The 16,366-nt window shown below is 42.7% G+C and overlaps 1 protein-coding gene across 6 annotated transcripts in view; it reads left to right on the forward strand.

Annotated features, from left to right (window-relative positions):
• The window catches only part of LOC128738885 (collagen alpha-1(XVIII) chain), a 591,219-nt gene that overhangs the window by 240,704 nt on the left and 334,149 nt on the right, over positions 1 to 16,366 (forward strand). For all 6 annotated transcript variants that reach the window (XM_053834344.1, XM_053834348.1, XM_053834349.1 and 3 more), the window contains exons 4-5: positions 2,035 to 2,132; positions 11,446 to 11,987. In XM_053834344.1, the coding sequence (XP_053690319.1) occupies positions 2,035 to 2,132; positions 11,446 to 11,987 (640 nt within the window). The remainder of the gene's footprint in view (positions 1 to 2,034; positions 2,133 to 11,445; positions 11,988 to 16,366) is intronic.

Raw genomic sequence — 16,366 nt, forward strand, 5'->3', positions numbered from 1 at the left:
TCCCAAGCACAGATATCATTTTAGTATACGTCTGAAGAATCTTCGACCTGTTGGAATGAGAGGCTTGTCACTTTTTTTCTAAAAATAAAGAAAATCAAAATCACAGTAAACAGATGGTGTGATTAACTATCGTCCTTTGAAATTTTTCGTTAATTTTCACTCATTCGTGATCAAAAAAGAAAATAATAATAAAAACCACATATAATTGCTACATCTGTTATGAACTGATCGGCATCCAAACCATGAATATCCAGTCATAATTTGCAGAGTTATTAGCGTTCAAAATCTTCCATATTTTAATGACGGTAATAGGAATCTAAATTATGTAATGGCACCCTGCGGTAAGACGTAGTCCTACGTGAAAAAGAATAGAAAATTGAGTTATTAATGGCTATCGGTACAAATACAAAGTTTCTTTGTAATTGATGATCACCGAGGAAACAATTCCGTGTGAAATAGCTGAAAAATAATAATGAAAATAGTCTACTACACACTTAAAAAAAAGCGCCGAAGTCGGCTAAATTTTACCGAGATTTGGACAGCCGAGCGTTCGGCAAAATTTTTTATGATGCCAAACGTTAGTAAAGATCCGTAAACGTCGATTTGCAAAACCGAAATTTTTACCGAACGCTCGGCTGTTCAAATCTCGGCAAAATTTAGCCGACTTCGGCGCTTTTTTTAAGTGTGTATAATCTAAGCAATGATTTGTTATTTGTTATTTATTTGAGTATTTCATCTGACTAAAAATTGTCTACATGAATAAAATTTATTACATAATGATGCTAATCATTAACGTTTGTTGCTAGTAAAACAAACGGCGATTTAATCTTCCATTATTTCATTTGAGTTTCTCTTGAGGCTCTTAAAAATAATTTATAACTATTGACTGCAATTCTATTGATCACTGATTCATACCCAATACCAAATTAAAACTACAGTTACTGCAATACAATCAATTGCATCTGAGGCTGAGGCTAAATTAACAGAATCATTTTGCCCAACAGCCATAATATTTCTTCAGTAAACAAACAGTTACTCATGTCATACATCCCTGAGTTAATTGACCACATCAAGCTCACCCCGCCCTATGTTGATTATCCTCATTTGTTACACTACATCATATTTTAGTTAATAATCCAGACTCATCGCCATCGATCGATTCGGAAACCTTCCCACTGAGTCTGATGGACGTAGTGCCACTAATTTATTGCTTCAGCATGCCACATTCCCAAAGAACCATTATCGAATCCATTATAGAGAGCATCAGATAAGCCAATAAAAAGTGAACCCGAATAAATTAAACGAACCAAAGCACTTGCATGCTTATGCTTTTTTTCGCTTGCTTCCTCCTGAAGGCAGCTCGGATCGCGCGTGGCCCCCAGCCGATGCTCTGCGAGCCACCAATTAATTTTAATATTTTGACAAAAGTCTCTTCCCGTCCGGTTCGGTTCATCGGATCTCATGGTGGAACCATGTCGAAGTTACGCAGCTGGTTGGCAACAAGTTCGAACGTATCGAATGAAATTAAAGTCAAGCCAATATCGTCCACCGTCGCTGCCGCTGCCGCTGCCGCCGCCGTCAGTTAGCCTTGACATAGGTTCCGAACCATAAAAATTTGCCGGTTTACTGTCTGCGTATGAATGAATCATCTTACGGATTCCCATTTCGTTTGGTATTGCAAAGCAAAACTGTGAAAGCCGATGAAACCCGTATCCGAAATCTTTACGATGCTTTCCTAATTGAAAAAAAAAAGTTTTATTACTGACCGATGCCAAGTTCGGTTGTTCTGATTGCATTCACCGGCCGGTGCTGTGACTGTTGGTACCGGGTTTCACATTGTTTGAGGCTATTGCTACCTTCTACCTTTTGCCCAACTCAAAATGTTGATCATCTCTAATGGTTGAAAAAGCACTCATTTAATTTAGATCCAAACCACCCAAACCCAAACCCCATTCCCATCACGTGTCCACACATTGAATTTATCACACTGATGATTTTATTCGATTTTTCTTGTTTCTCCATTTCTGTCCCCAGGTGTTTACCCGGAATCGTACTTCTGCTGCTGTGGCTGGGCTGTTCACAGCCGGTGACCTCGTCGGAGCTGGGACTGTTTGGCGGTCAGGGGATCAGAGGTAGGCAATACTGTATACTTTGGCAGATATGTGTCGCCTGTGTCGTCTCCTCATGTCATGAAACAGATCAAACCGATTCCAGGGAGTGCGTCTTTCAGAAATTGTTACTGCTAATAAACTATTTTATAAAAGTTGCCCCCGAGGTTGGAAAGTACGAACGAACGAAAATATGTGTGTATGTGATATTTAATCCTATTTGCAGTTCATTTCTTCGGGGAAGTTGTTATGACAGATTTTATCGTGCAACTTCCAATGAATTTATGAGACTCAACTTTCAAAGCTACTTGCGTAATTGCAAAGTCTGTCGCAATTTGCCAACACCTATTATGCCGCCATTAGGACAGAGCTGCCGTCTATGCAGAGGGCAAAGACATCATGAAAGTGCAGCCACCGTGTGGAGTGTGTAACACCAAACACAAACCCTTCGCCAGCCCTCAAGTCCTCATTCGCAGAGGGGAAAATAATTTTCCGCCATTTCTCAACATCCGGATCTCGGAGGATTCTCGCCATACAGACACGATCGGCCGGATGATGAAAAATGTTTGCTTGAGCCCGAGAGTAGCTAGATAATCGCCCGAGAGTCACTTGGTGGATGTGCACTTATACGTCGCCGCTTCCGTCATGGTCGTCATCTCCATGGTCATGGCAGCTCGCTCCAGTGCGCTCAATAGTTTGCATATTAGTGCACGCGACAACACAATGACTCCATATCACCGTATCACACGACAGGAGGACAAGGCAGGACTACACAACAGATGGCACATGTGATGATGCAGTAAGCGATGTTAAAGGTTGCATGATGATAAGCTTGAAAATCGCGGATGAAAAGGATACTTTTGCATTCAGAAATCAAATAGGGGGTACTGGCGAAAACCGTTCTCCAGTATTAAATTTACCGACAGCTAGTTTTTGAAAACGGGGTAAAGTACTACTGAAGTTTCTTTTAAACCGGTTAGTTTTGCATAACAATTGTTTCAACAATAAGATACACCCCGACCGTATGCAGTCAGTATGTCATCGTCGCCGTTGCTGGTGACATTGAATAGATGACTTCCTGGGAGTTTACCTATGCAAAGGATTGCCTCTACAATAGAAAGTAAGCCAACAATTAGACGTTGCTATTAGCAAATTAAAAATGCAACACTGAGGGCAAAGATTGAACGCGCATCCGGTTGCCGTTATCGTCATCGTTGCCGAAGGAACGAACGTTGTTAGCCGGGACAAAAGTCACCTTTGATCAAATTTTCCCTTTTACCTATGGAAGAAAAAAAAAATCACGTCACATATGACACAAGAACGACACACCCCTCGCCTCGCACACTCGATGTTTGTTCACGAAATGAAAACTGAAACCAGAAACTAGGAAATGCGAACTTCCTGCTGTGGTGTGATGAGCCGCTTGGGAGATTCTCGACATACCGGCACTTCACATCGCTTCTTTTGTGCGCACACAAAGCGAACCCCTAAGAATCCCAACGAGACACCAAACCAAATATCCACCATCACCAGCCACCATCTCGCCTCGACTCGGCACAGAATGAAACTTTTATTTCACAGTTCGCGTGAAACAGAAACCAACCCGAAATGAACCTTGCCTGGAGGCATATTGCAATGCCGTGCGGTGAAAACTGTTTACTTTCACCGGCCACGTAGGTACCCGAAAACCGAAACGAACACAATTCATACACGTTTAATCCTTCAACTGAATGTAAATTGTATGTGGATGTACCTACGAACTATAGCACGGGATTCTTCAGCTGAATTCTCTTCGTTTTGCGACTAGGTTTGGATGGTTTTGTAGACACAACCTACCGTTTATTTTCAGTCGAGACCGATTTTACGCCAAATTTAGTTTTCATCTCAAATGTAGGGTTACTTTTTATCTTATTCAACAGAGTCGCCAAAACGAAATTTTGTAAGCCCGTCTTAGAGGCATTCTATAGAATATGTAGTGCGAACGACTATGGAATTAAATTTATTTCTTTGATCAACTAGGATTATAAATAAACACAAATAAATTAAATTCACATTTAAACAAATGAAACATAACAAATAAAATTTGTAACAAAATGCGTAATGTTACAAAATTGGCTATGCAATGTCTTCCACATTTCGTCTATTGTATAGCACAAAATATAATATAAGCGCAATAAACTGTAATCTGACTTAACCAATAAAGCCGAATGGCATAAAAAAGAGCAAATAATCTAATAAAAGAAACAGCCTTTCACTTTCTCAATCACGCCGTTATGAAAAAGGTTGCACCCAATTACTGCACACCAAAATATCCTCTGAATCTTATTTTTGCACACCTCACGCCCAATTGTTGCACAGCTTTTGTTTTGATTTTTCCTCATTATTACAATAATGAGAAAAAATCAAAACAAGAACAAATCAAAAATCAAGTTGTTTTATTTGTGGACAAAACCACTTAAATATACTTCAGGATTACCTTAACATCCATTATGGACCTGGAAACCTCGGAACAAAAACGGTGAAAAACGGGAATAATCGCGATACGGAAAACTACGGCTCCCACCGCTTGCGTTGATAAACAAAAAGCAGCACCGCAGAGAAGTGAACTGTCAAATGCGCGTTGCCGGAAAAAATGGGTTAGGTTAGGACGTGCGCCATACAATTGGCCGAGGTTCTGCCAGAACGAACTAAGCGCCAAAAACATTATTTTGAGTAATTTCAACTTTAACTTTATCGTCCCACCAACTGCTTGCAGCTGACGTAATAAATAGTTTTATCGCTCATATATCACCAACAGGATGTCTTTAATGCGCTGAGATTATGAAAATCCGTGAAATAGTTTATTATTATCTAACTAGTTGACGTTTAGTTTTAGTATGAATGCACTGAATTCACTTTGGCTGAATGAAAAGAAAAGAAAATGGTTTTCAGTTCAATTTGGTTGGATGTGTAAAGTAAAATACGTCGTTCTTCCAAGGTTGAGAACAACTTTATGATGCATGAAAAAGTTTAATTTCGGTTTTTGACTAAAGGTTGGGGAAGACCCTCAACCTATTTCTTAACTTCGGCTCAAAGATGCGAGCATCTGGGTCATGGCTATACTTAAGCACAAGTATTCCGTAGACAGTGGTTTTTATTTCTTAGTAGAGACTCATCGTGTTCACATATTTTGACTGAGGCGTCCAATCAACGTTCTCCTGGTGAGTATTCAAAACTTCTTTCGTAAACTCAAAAGTAACGGTTCCTCCTGTTTCTAAAAAGTTATGATAGAACAAAATTGCTCAGACTATTGCTCAGGTATTATTACCTTTTGAATTTCGGTCCTTCATAACGAAGTCATTCGCGATAACCAAACACTGCCTTTCATACTGAGTGCATATGCTTACTTACATTAGTGGCAACGGTCCATTTCCGATCCTGCACCGAACGAATTATGGTCCTCCAGTACCGTCGGTCCTGGGCTGCCGTTCTCCAATCCCCACGAACACCAGCTGAACGTGCATCGTCTTCGACAGCACACACCCACCGGGTGCTGGGTCTGCCTCGGAGTCTACGGCCTCTTCCTGGTTCTCTGCTGAAAATAGTTTTGGCTACTCTTGCATCGGGCATTCCTGGCCACGTGTCCAGCCCACCGCAGCCTGCCTACCTTCACTATATCAGCATATTTGTGTACTTGGTACAGCATGTGATTCATGCATCTGCGCCACAGTCCATTTTCCATTTTGCCACCAAGTATAGATCGCCGAGTTTTACGCTCAAAAACCCCAAGCACTCGTCGATCAGCTTCCTTTAGCGTCCATGATTCGTGTCCGTAAAGGGCCACCGGGAGGATTAGTATTCTGTAGAGCGCCAGTTTTGTGTGAATTTGCAAACTTCAGCAGGCTACGTAATCCGTAGAAAGCCCGACTCGCGGCTGCAACTCGTCGTTTCACTTCGCGGCTTACATCGTTGTCTCATGTCATGACGTATATGAATTCCTCCACTACTTCATATCGTTCCCCATCTATCTCCACCTCGGCTCCAACACCACTTGGGCTCCCACGTTGGCTACCAGCAACCATGTACTTTGTTTTGGCGGTGTTAATGGTAAGTCCCAATCTCGCGGCTTCCCTTTTAAAAGGCCTGAAGGCCTCTTCCACTGCTCTATGGTTAATTCCGATGATATTGACGTCATCCGCAAAACCAAAAAGCATGTGAGATTTCGTGATGATAGTTCCATTCCTTTCCACGTTTGCCCTTCGAAATGCACCTTCCAAGGCAATGTTGAATAGCAGGCTAGAGAGTGCATACCCTTGCTTCAGTCCAACGTCACGAAAGCAGCTGAGGTCTCACCCGTTATTTTAACGCATGATTTGGATCCGTCCAGCGTCGCACGAATCAGCGTAACTAGTTTCGTCGGAAAACCATGTTCTAGCATTATCTGCCACAGGTCATTTCGTTTAACTGAATCGTACGCCGCTATAAAATCCACAAACAGATGGTGTGTCTGCAAGTTGTACTCCCGGAACTTGTCTAGCAACTGACGCAGGGTAAACATCAGAATCCGTCGTGGAGCGACCCTCACGAAAACCAGCTTGGTACTCGCCGACGAAGGACTCCGCTCCTGCAGAACAGGATACGGGAAAGCACCTTGTAGGCAGAATTGAGCAATGTAATTCCTCGATAGTTTTTACACTCCATTCGATGTCCCTTTTTGAAAATTGGACAAATGAGGCCATTCAACCACTCCTCCGACATTTGTTCTTCCTCCCAGATCCTGACAATGATCCGGTGGATTGCTTCGTACAGCCGCTCGCTCAGCGCTTTTAGAAATTCAGCCGGGATACCGTCCTTCCCAGCCGCTTTGCTGTTTTTCAGCTTACTGATTGCCTTTTTAACCTCCTCCTGTGTTGGTGGCTTCACAGCTTGACCATCGCTTACAATTCCTATCCTGTCCCTGCTGATCTCCGCATTTTCCTCTCTATTCAATAGTGTCTGGAAGTGCTCCTTCCACCTGGCTGCTACCACCGTTTTGTCGGTAAGCAGGTTGCCAGCACTATCATTGCACATCACAGGCATGGCAAAATTCCTGCATCTCATCGTTTTATAGAAACTCCGTGTGTCGTTGCTGGCGTATCGCTCCTCTGCGCCGGCGAGCACGTGCTACTCGTACGCGCGTTTTTTAGACGATGGATTCTTTTTCTGTACCTCTAGTATTTCTGTACCTCTCTCTGTTTTGACGCATTGCCGCAGTGAGCATGCGACTCCTGACCTGGTTCTTTTCATCTGTCATTCTCTGGCATTCGGCATCAAACCAGCTGTTACGCTGTCTTCCACGCATCATGCCTACCACTTCTTTCGCAGCTGTTTCGATGGCACCATGGATGTTCCTCCACAGCCCATTTATATGTTCTCCTTCTACCTGCTGTTCTGCGATTCATTGGTCAAACTTCCTGGCGTACTCCAGTGCTACGCCGTCTGCCGTTAACCGCTGGATGTTGAAACGCAGCATCTTCTCAGTGCGAGCTTTCGCTATGTTCGACAGCCTTGCGCGAATCTTACTCACTACGAGATAGTGGTCAGAGTCGATATTTGGTCCCCGATAAGAGCGTACATCGATAATATCCGAAAAGTGTCGACCGTCAATCAAGACATGATCGATCTGAGAGCTAGAATCTCCATTTGGATGCCTCCAGGTGTGTTTCCGAATATTCAAACGTGGAAAGTAGGTGCTACAGATGGTCATTCCTCTGGTCGCGGCAAAATTTATGAGCCTCAGACCGTTATCATTGGTCGACAGATGAAGGCTATGTCTTCCAATGACTGGACGGAAGAATTCCTTTCTCCCGATCTGCGCAATTGCATCTCCGATGATGATTTTTACGTCATGTTTTGGGCACTCTTCATAGGTCCTCTCAAAACCTGTCGTAAAACTCGTCCTTAGCATCATCGGATTTATCATTTGTCGGTGCTTATAAGTTGATTAGGCTATAGTTGAAGAATTTGCGCTTAATCCTCAACACGCATATACGGTCATTTACGGGCCTCCACCGGATAACTCGTTGCTTTTGTTTTCCCAACACTGGGAAACCGACTCCATGTTCTGCTTTTTTGCCACCACTGTAGTAGATGTGGTACTTGAAAGAAGTGCCTGCAATAGTGTCTACTGCACGGAACTCCTTTTCTCCGGAATTTGGCCACCGAACTTTCTGAATAGCAGCGATCTCTACTCCGAGTTGATGCAGCTCTCGAGCAATCAAGCCAGCCCTTGCCGGTTCATGGAGAGTTCGGACATTCCAGGTACCAAGTTTTCAATCATTATCCCTTAATCGTTTCCTTATCCTTTGCCGTGTCCTAAACCGACTCTGAATTTCTTTCTTCTTTATTCGCGGTAATTGAGTTTTTCGGTATACTACCTCACCGGGGTCGCGATGCCTATATCCCGCTGATGGGTTTGCCATCTTAGGTGTAGCTTGCGGGATACAGCATTTCATATTCAGCCGCCCGTTCCGAGACAGACGCTGTGTGAGCCGCCCCTCACCTGGAGAACAGGCGCTCTAGTTCGCTCCTCCTAGCTTAGCTGTTTCAGTAAGTACACGAAGCATTTCCGGGTAAAGCCATCGACCGTCAGCATTTGACTTAGATCTAGGTTGAGGCGCTTGGTGGGAGCTTGAGAGAACCAGAGCTATATTTGACGCTCCTTCCAGGTAACTCTCTCCATTTCATACCCACTGAGTGCGTATATCATCGACAATTTCGGATTCTGAGCCTTAAAGAGAATGAAATCCTAAACACATTTTCTGTTCAACCACGCAAAACTTCAATTTTTGTTCAGCTAGGGTGTACCCAGTACATGCTAATTAATATTAATACGGTATAGTTAAACAACACATTGGTATTTTGTAACATCTACTAATTAATTTGATAAATTGTATGTAATACTCACTTTTAGCATTTTTCGCAGCATGATATTTTAATTAATGAAAATAAATTTATTTTAAAACAAATTTTTAGCTGAACGCAAACTTGAAAAATGCAATACAGCTCTACTAATGCTGGTTTATACTTCATGGCAGCCGTAAATCAGTATTCGAGGTTCCTATGGTTGGTTTTCGGTTCGCTCTGGTGGGATGCAATTTGGTTCTTTCTACAGTCTGCTACGCAATTACCGCGGCATTACACTGGTCAACGCCGCCTTCAAAATGCTCTCTCAGATTTTGTTACATCGTTTATCCCCAATAGGAAGAGAATTCGTAGACTAGTATCAGATGGACTTTATGGAGTTATGGAGGACCCGTGCTACTACGGATCAAATTTTTACTACCCGCAAAACCACCAGAAATGTCGGGAGTACAACATGCCCGCGTGCCACGCATTATATTTTCGTGGATTTCAACACAGCATACGATACAGACGAACGCGAACAGCTGTGGTAGATAAAGTACAAGTACAATTTCCCGGACAAACTGGCGTGGCTGTTCAAAGCTATTCTGGCGCGAGTGATGTGTTGCGTGACATCGACACATCGTTACTAGAATCTTTGGGACGGCGGAGGCAATGTACACCAGACTAAAAACGGAGGCTAGAAGCATAGGGTTACAAATCAATGCGCCGAAAACCAATTATGTGGTAGGACGAGGCTGCAGAGAAAGCAACGTTTGCCTCCCACGGACAGTGACTATTGACGACGATGAATTGGAAGCGGTTGATGAGTTCGTATATCTGGTCACCACCGACAATAATACGAGTAAGGAGATTCAACGACGCATTCAAACTGGAAGTCGAACCTACTTTTTCCTCCGTAAGATGCTTAGAACAAGGAGCCGCACAAAGCAAATAACAAATAACAAATAACATTTGTTTACGGAAAATATATGTGCACTTGCCATATTTGAACGAAAGGTATTGCGGACTATTTGCGGTGGAGTACAAACGGATAGCGGAGAACAGAGTAGATGTATGAACCACAGATGGGCTGGCCACGCGGCAAGGATACCGAACGAAAGTGCAGTGAAATCCGTTCTCTTCAAGAACCCCACCGGAACCAGAAATAGAGGGGCCCAAGGTAGATTGCTCGACCAGGTTGAAGTCGACTTGCGCGTGCCAAGACGCTTAATGAATTGGCGACGAGAAGTCCAGGACCTAGTACAGTGATGCGGAATTCTCAATACGACAAGAGCCACCCCGGCTCCATGCTGTTAGAAGAACAAGAATGTTGTGGTTCTTACTCACGGCACACGTCTGTTCCCAGCGAAGCAAATCCTAGGTGTTACATTCCGTTACCAAAACCTAACCTTTGGTTTTTATATACGACAGGCTTCGCAGTCTGGCCATAGGCAGAGGAACGTCAGGGGCGCTCGGGACAAAGTAAGGCTGGAGTCTATCAGGCGGCAGCAGGCGGAATGGGACCACGCTAAACACGGCAGGTGGACCCATAGGCTGATCCAGAACATCTCGTCTTAGATCAGTAGAAGAAGCGGTGAGGTAAACTTCAACCACACTAAATTTTTAGCAGGTCATGGATGTTTTAAGAAGTATCTACATACGCGTGACCGGGTAGTGTCGAGCGTTTTCTCAGTTTGTACGGTAACTGAGGAAACGGCGGAACAAGTGATGTTTCGAAGCCGCACAAGCGTGAGATGCTTGCGGTCATTAGAGTAGACACAAACGTCGACAACATCGTGCAGAGAATGTGCGCGGAGCAGCGCGCGTGCGACGCCACGGAAAGGGCTGTGACAGACGTGATGACGGACTTGCAACGACAGGGCCTGACATAGCTTAGCTAGGGTCAAATAAAGGACTAAGTGGGCAGCCCAGTTCCTGGTTACGGGGGACGGCGGTATGACGTTTTATGTGGTTTTAATCTAGGAGGTTATTCACTAGGCTCTAAAATTTTCCAAAGACAAGTCGGTGCACTTTCAAATTTTTATGTTTTTTTGGTGTTTGAAAAGCGTGAAAACAAGGTAATAAAAACAGCTCCTAAAATTCTTAAAGAATATATATACCTATGTACTTTCATGCTTTAAAAGAACTAATTTTTCTTTGTTCGAGTATGGCGAAATAGACCTGAGCAAAACCAAACAATGATCAATTCTTTAGCCAATCTGCAAGCAAACAATAACATCTATAATGGCTATGATTGGGTTATGCGGGTTGAGCCTCGATAAATTTTCACTTTGGTCGAATGGCCTATGCAAAGCACGATTTGAAAAAGCGACGCAATAATAGCCTTCAAGTATGCAACCGTACGTAAACTTTACCAGCAGCTAAAAAGCATTTCTGTGTTTTCTTTTGCTCAAAAAATCGCCTGCTTCATTCATTTTTCATCTCTCTCTGTCTCTCTCTACTCCCTTCATAGATGTCTTCGCGGAATTCGACCTGCTGCTGGCGATCAAAATCCCTCCGGAGGACGGCATCACTTTCGTGGACGGATCGGATGGCTTTCCGGCGTTCGGCGTGGCATCGAATGCGGACATCAAATCCCCGTACCGTACCATCCTGCCAGAGAAACTGACCGAGTTCACGATAATCGCGACCGTTCGGCCTGGCTCCCGCTCCGGCGGTTACCTCTTCAGTGTGGTCAACCCGTTGGACACCGTCGTCCAGCTGGGTTTGCTGCTGGAACCGATCCCAGCGACGGACCAGTGGAATATCACGATTATCTACACGGACGCCACCAGTCAGCGAACCAGCCAACCGCTGGCTTCGTTTCAGATTCCCTACACTAAATCATGGATTAAGTTAATTTTTAAAGTGCTCAACAATCAGATTGTGTTCTACAACAATTGCGTCGAAACAGAAACTGTTCCGATTAAAAAGGAACCGCGGATGATGATCTTCGATGCCGCCTCTACATTGTACATAGCCCAGGCCGGGCCCATACTGAGAAGGAACTTCGAGGTAAGTACCAGGATTTCCTCTTATCAAATGACTGGTCGGACCAATTCCGGGGAACAATAAAAACGGGAAACAACGGGAGAAAATTATCAACATTTCACGCTTGGTTTCGCGGAGAGCAGCGGACGGATACACACTCGGTAGGATTTAATTTAAGCATTACAATATACATATATTCAGTGTGTGTTCCGCTGAAAAGGAACAACTTTACACACGGTCTAGCACTGTAATAACAGTTTATGCAAATGAGCCATTCTTGCTGGTGGGGCCAATTCAGTGCGAGTGAGATGTTTTAGTAGAGCCATATTAGCTTCGCATAAGTCCGTAAGCCGTCGCAGGCGCCGCCATTGCCGCCGCTAGCATGCGGAACGCAAACCGATCCAGATGTTCGGATCGACAACGATGACATCGATAACATTCGTCGCTCGTTGCTTTGACACCATGTGGGACCAATTACAGCGGTTGTTGTTGCCGTTAAGGACGATTTTGGTTGCGACACATGCCAACATATTAAGCTCAATGCAAAGTATGTTTACCGTTTTATTGGGTTGTTTACATTTACGAACTAAATCAAACCGCTTTAGCGATGAGACGCTCATGAATATGAAGCAAGCGCAACGTGATAACATGAAATATGATACGGTATGGTAGTGTAAATTGAAGAGGTAATATTTTAGCTTGAAACATTGAAACTAATGCTTTCTCACTGGATTTATTACTTTTACCTTCTTTAACAATATTCAATTTTGGAATTGAATTCCGCCTGATTGTGTTAATCGCTGTTGATCGATGCGTTTAGGTAAAATTAAATTTGATTTATGTTTTTTGAAACCTGTTGCTATTGGTAAATTCATATGCAAACGATACAAATTGAATCGACTGCCACTAATGGACTATAAAAATAGCACTCCAAGCAAAGAGATGGTAAAGTTCTAGCTAATCCGTTTCTCAAACACACATAAACGCATGTATGAACCCTTCCTCCTAATCCACTTCAATGTATCTCAATACTTAGCTGATTCCAAGCATCTGTCTCGATAGTCCACAATCCTACATCTGTTGGTCAAACGGAAAACCCCAGTACTAAATGGTCCCATGAACAGGGGGCCATCTGGATTTCGTGGAAACACTTATTCCTAAAATTAAAACATAGATCATCGCATACCATATACTCTAGTGGCTATACGTATATCGAAGTCATTAAATTTCTTTTATCGGTAACCGGTAGATACTGTTTCCCTTTCTCCCCGAGCATTGCCCATCAAAATGGACCGGTCACTCTATTAATTATAACTTGAGGTTAACCCCAAACACTTATCAATCAGAATCAGCATGATAAATATCAGTGTTAGTGTCATCCAATGTCCGTAGTTCATTCTAATTCCGTACTCTCCATGTCAGGTAAATAATTTTTTTTAGTCATTTTAAGGTGATGCTTTGCGCTTTAATCAATCGTAAATATCACCAATATAAAAACCAATTCTACCGTAAATTAAACGCAAAATAATTCATTCTAATCCCGTAATGAATGCAGTTACCAGCATACCGATCCAGACCAACAACGAAAATAAATATCATCTGACTAACTGCGAGTGTCAATCAACATCAACGAACCGTTTTATTAAGAAGCAAAAAAAAAGTTTCCAGCGAAAAAATTCCTACCAAACCGAAACCATTTGCACTGACTTCCCTAGGATCGTTCGCTTTCTCCTCACACCGAAATCAATCGCGCTCCGTCCGTTTCCGTTCTCTCGGTCCGGGACCAAAAGTTGGTGCAAAACAATTTACTGCTGGATTAGCGAGTTAATATTCATTTCCCAAGAAAAGTACTTCCCTAGAACACTCATCGTACGCTATAATCCATCCGCCTGAAGTAGATAGGATAAGTTGAACGGAAGCTTTTCCGGCAGTAATTTTCCAGCTTAACTCAAGGAAGAAAACTCTTCTTTTTGCGCCCCACTTACTGTAAAGGTGCTCGCGCTAATAGCCTCTTGTTAGCAAAACTTTTAAAGTTCAGAACGATGTTCAACGGTCTAAGTTTTGCTGGAATTTGTAATGCCCAATGTCGTTCTAGAGTACAAGTCAGATATGTCTGAAATTAAATCAATTTTCCTTCTGACCTAAAAACGAAAAAAAAAGTTTTTCATTTTCAGGAACATTCAAGAAATTGGCTCAATCGAATATGAATATAATTGGCCCATAGTTAATGAAACTATTTGTGTCAGAAAATTCAAAACAAATGTATTAGCTGACAGGTAATCAAATTTTTTTTTATAATACTCTTCGAGTTGTACATTCACGTGGGATGTATGGAACGTGACGTGCAACGACCTTTCGTCAAAACTCAATAAAATCTTACACGAGTCCGTTAGACCATATTCCTAGAGTCGATGAGGTTCTTGATGCGAACAGATTTTGCCGCACTGTCGTCCGATATCCTCGAGACGTGACCAACCTACCGTAACTTTCGCCAGGTGTATAATAAGATCTCTCCAAGTAATACCTATAACTCGGGTTCCTACGCTTACGCCACTTTCCACTCTATCCGAAGTCCGTGACATCTTGCGCTTGAGAATACGGTAAATCGTGCGGCGGTACGTCGACGATGTGTTTGCTTTGGTGAAGGAACGCTATTTGCCACAAACGCTCAACCTACTGAACTCGAAACACGACTCGATCAGATTTACGGTTGAAAAAGAACAGGACGGTACACTCCCGTTTTTAGATCTTCGCATCTCAATAAAAGAAGACAAAACTTTGAAATTTGGCATCTACCGTAAACCAACTTCAACAGACCGTTTCATAACATCCGACTCCAACCATTTTGGAGCCCAAAAGCAAGCAGCATTCCACTCGATGGCCCACCGCCTTTTCAATATACCGTTAGAAGAAGAAGAGTTTAATGCGGAAAGGGAGAAAATACACAAAATCGCCGGACAGAATGGATATGACAGCAACTTTGTGAACAAAATCCTGCGGAAACATGAACGGAAAAGACACCGACAGAATGCAACAACTCTTCAACCGGACAGCGATGAGAAAGTTAGGATCAGCCTACCGTTTTATCCAATTATAACAAACTCGATCAAAAACATTCTTCACCAACATGGATTTGCGACAGCCTTCAAAAGCAGCTGCACTCTTCGGGAAATGTTGTGCAACCTCAAAGACAAAATCCCGCTTGAGGAACAATCTGGAATATATCAAATTCCATGCCAAGATTGCCCCGCTATCTACATTGGACAAACACGTCGCAAATTTAAAATTAGACTAAGGGAACATAGGAAGGCCGTGGAGCACAGCCGATCATGTGACTCTAGTGTAGCAGCACACAGTGAAGAATTACGGCATAAAATAAATTGGGAGAGTGCGAAATTAATCAAAACCATTAAGAAGGTTTCACTGCTAAATGCATGGGAATCAATGTATATCGCCAATGCAGAGAAACCTCTTATGAATGGAGATGATCCACCAATAATTTCCCCTCTCTTTGGATTGGCAAAAAAGTGAGATCAAGTTAACAATTTCTCCCGCTCTTCGACGTGGATACAACCAGATAAACAATGCGTAATCAGTTGGACATCGGCATCGTCCTGATGATAGGCATAGAATGCCTGAAACCGGTCGACTCGTAGGTAAAAATAAAAAAAAAAAAATTTTTTTAATATTGTTTTTATCTTTAAATGTTGTAAGAGTGATACGTGTTTGTGTCTTGTCCACCAATTTTATTATTACGGTAAATCGGTGTAAGTCTTTTGCTAGCATTCGTTACAACCTCATATGGATCACCTCTATTTATTGTTTATAAACGCTTATTATTTCATATATTATTTCATGCAGCGACGATGATTGGGAAAAGTAGACCCGATTTCTAGTTTGAATCCATCGTTGAATCATTGAATAATTGTTTCCGTTTGACTGTATCGTACGCTGCCTTGAAATCAACGACAATAGGTTGTGTTTAAGGACGCTATATTCCAGACATTTTTGAATGATTTGTAGAAGTGTGACCCATATAGTCCGCTTGGTATTGCCCTACGAATTCTCCAGCTAATGGGGATAGACAACACTACAAGATCTAGGAGCGTATCTCGTAGGCGACGTTGATAAGTCTTATGCTACGCTAAATACAAGAATTGCTCTTTTCGTAGAAGGGACAAACCACATTTACTAACTGGTAATTCCGGTAATTTTTCATCCCCGCAGATTTTGGTAATCAGTCAATAAAAAGTTGGGCCAAGTGATTCTTTACCATATTTGTGAACTTACACCGGAAATCAGCCCCGCAATTTCTCGTCAGATCTCCTCGTGATAGTGAACTGATTCGTTGCTATCGTTGCACAGTGGGCAGAATCGATCGAAAAAACGGAATTTTTGTTTTC

This window comes from Sabethes cyaneus, chromosome 2 (genome assembly GCF_943734655.1).
Source record: "Sabethes cyaneus chromosome 2, idSabCyanKW18_F2, whole genome shotgun sequence".
Classification (NCBI taxonomy): Eukaryota; Metazoa; Arthropoda; class Insecta; order Diptera; family Culicidae; genus Sabethes; species Sabethes cyaneus.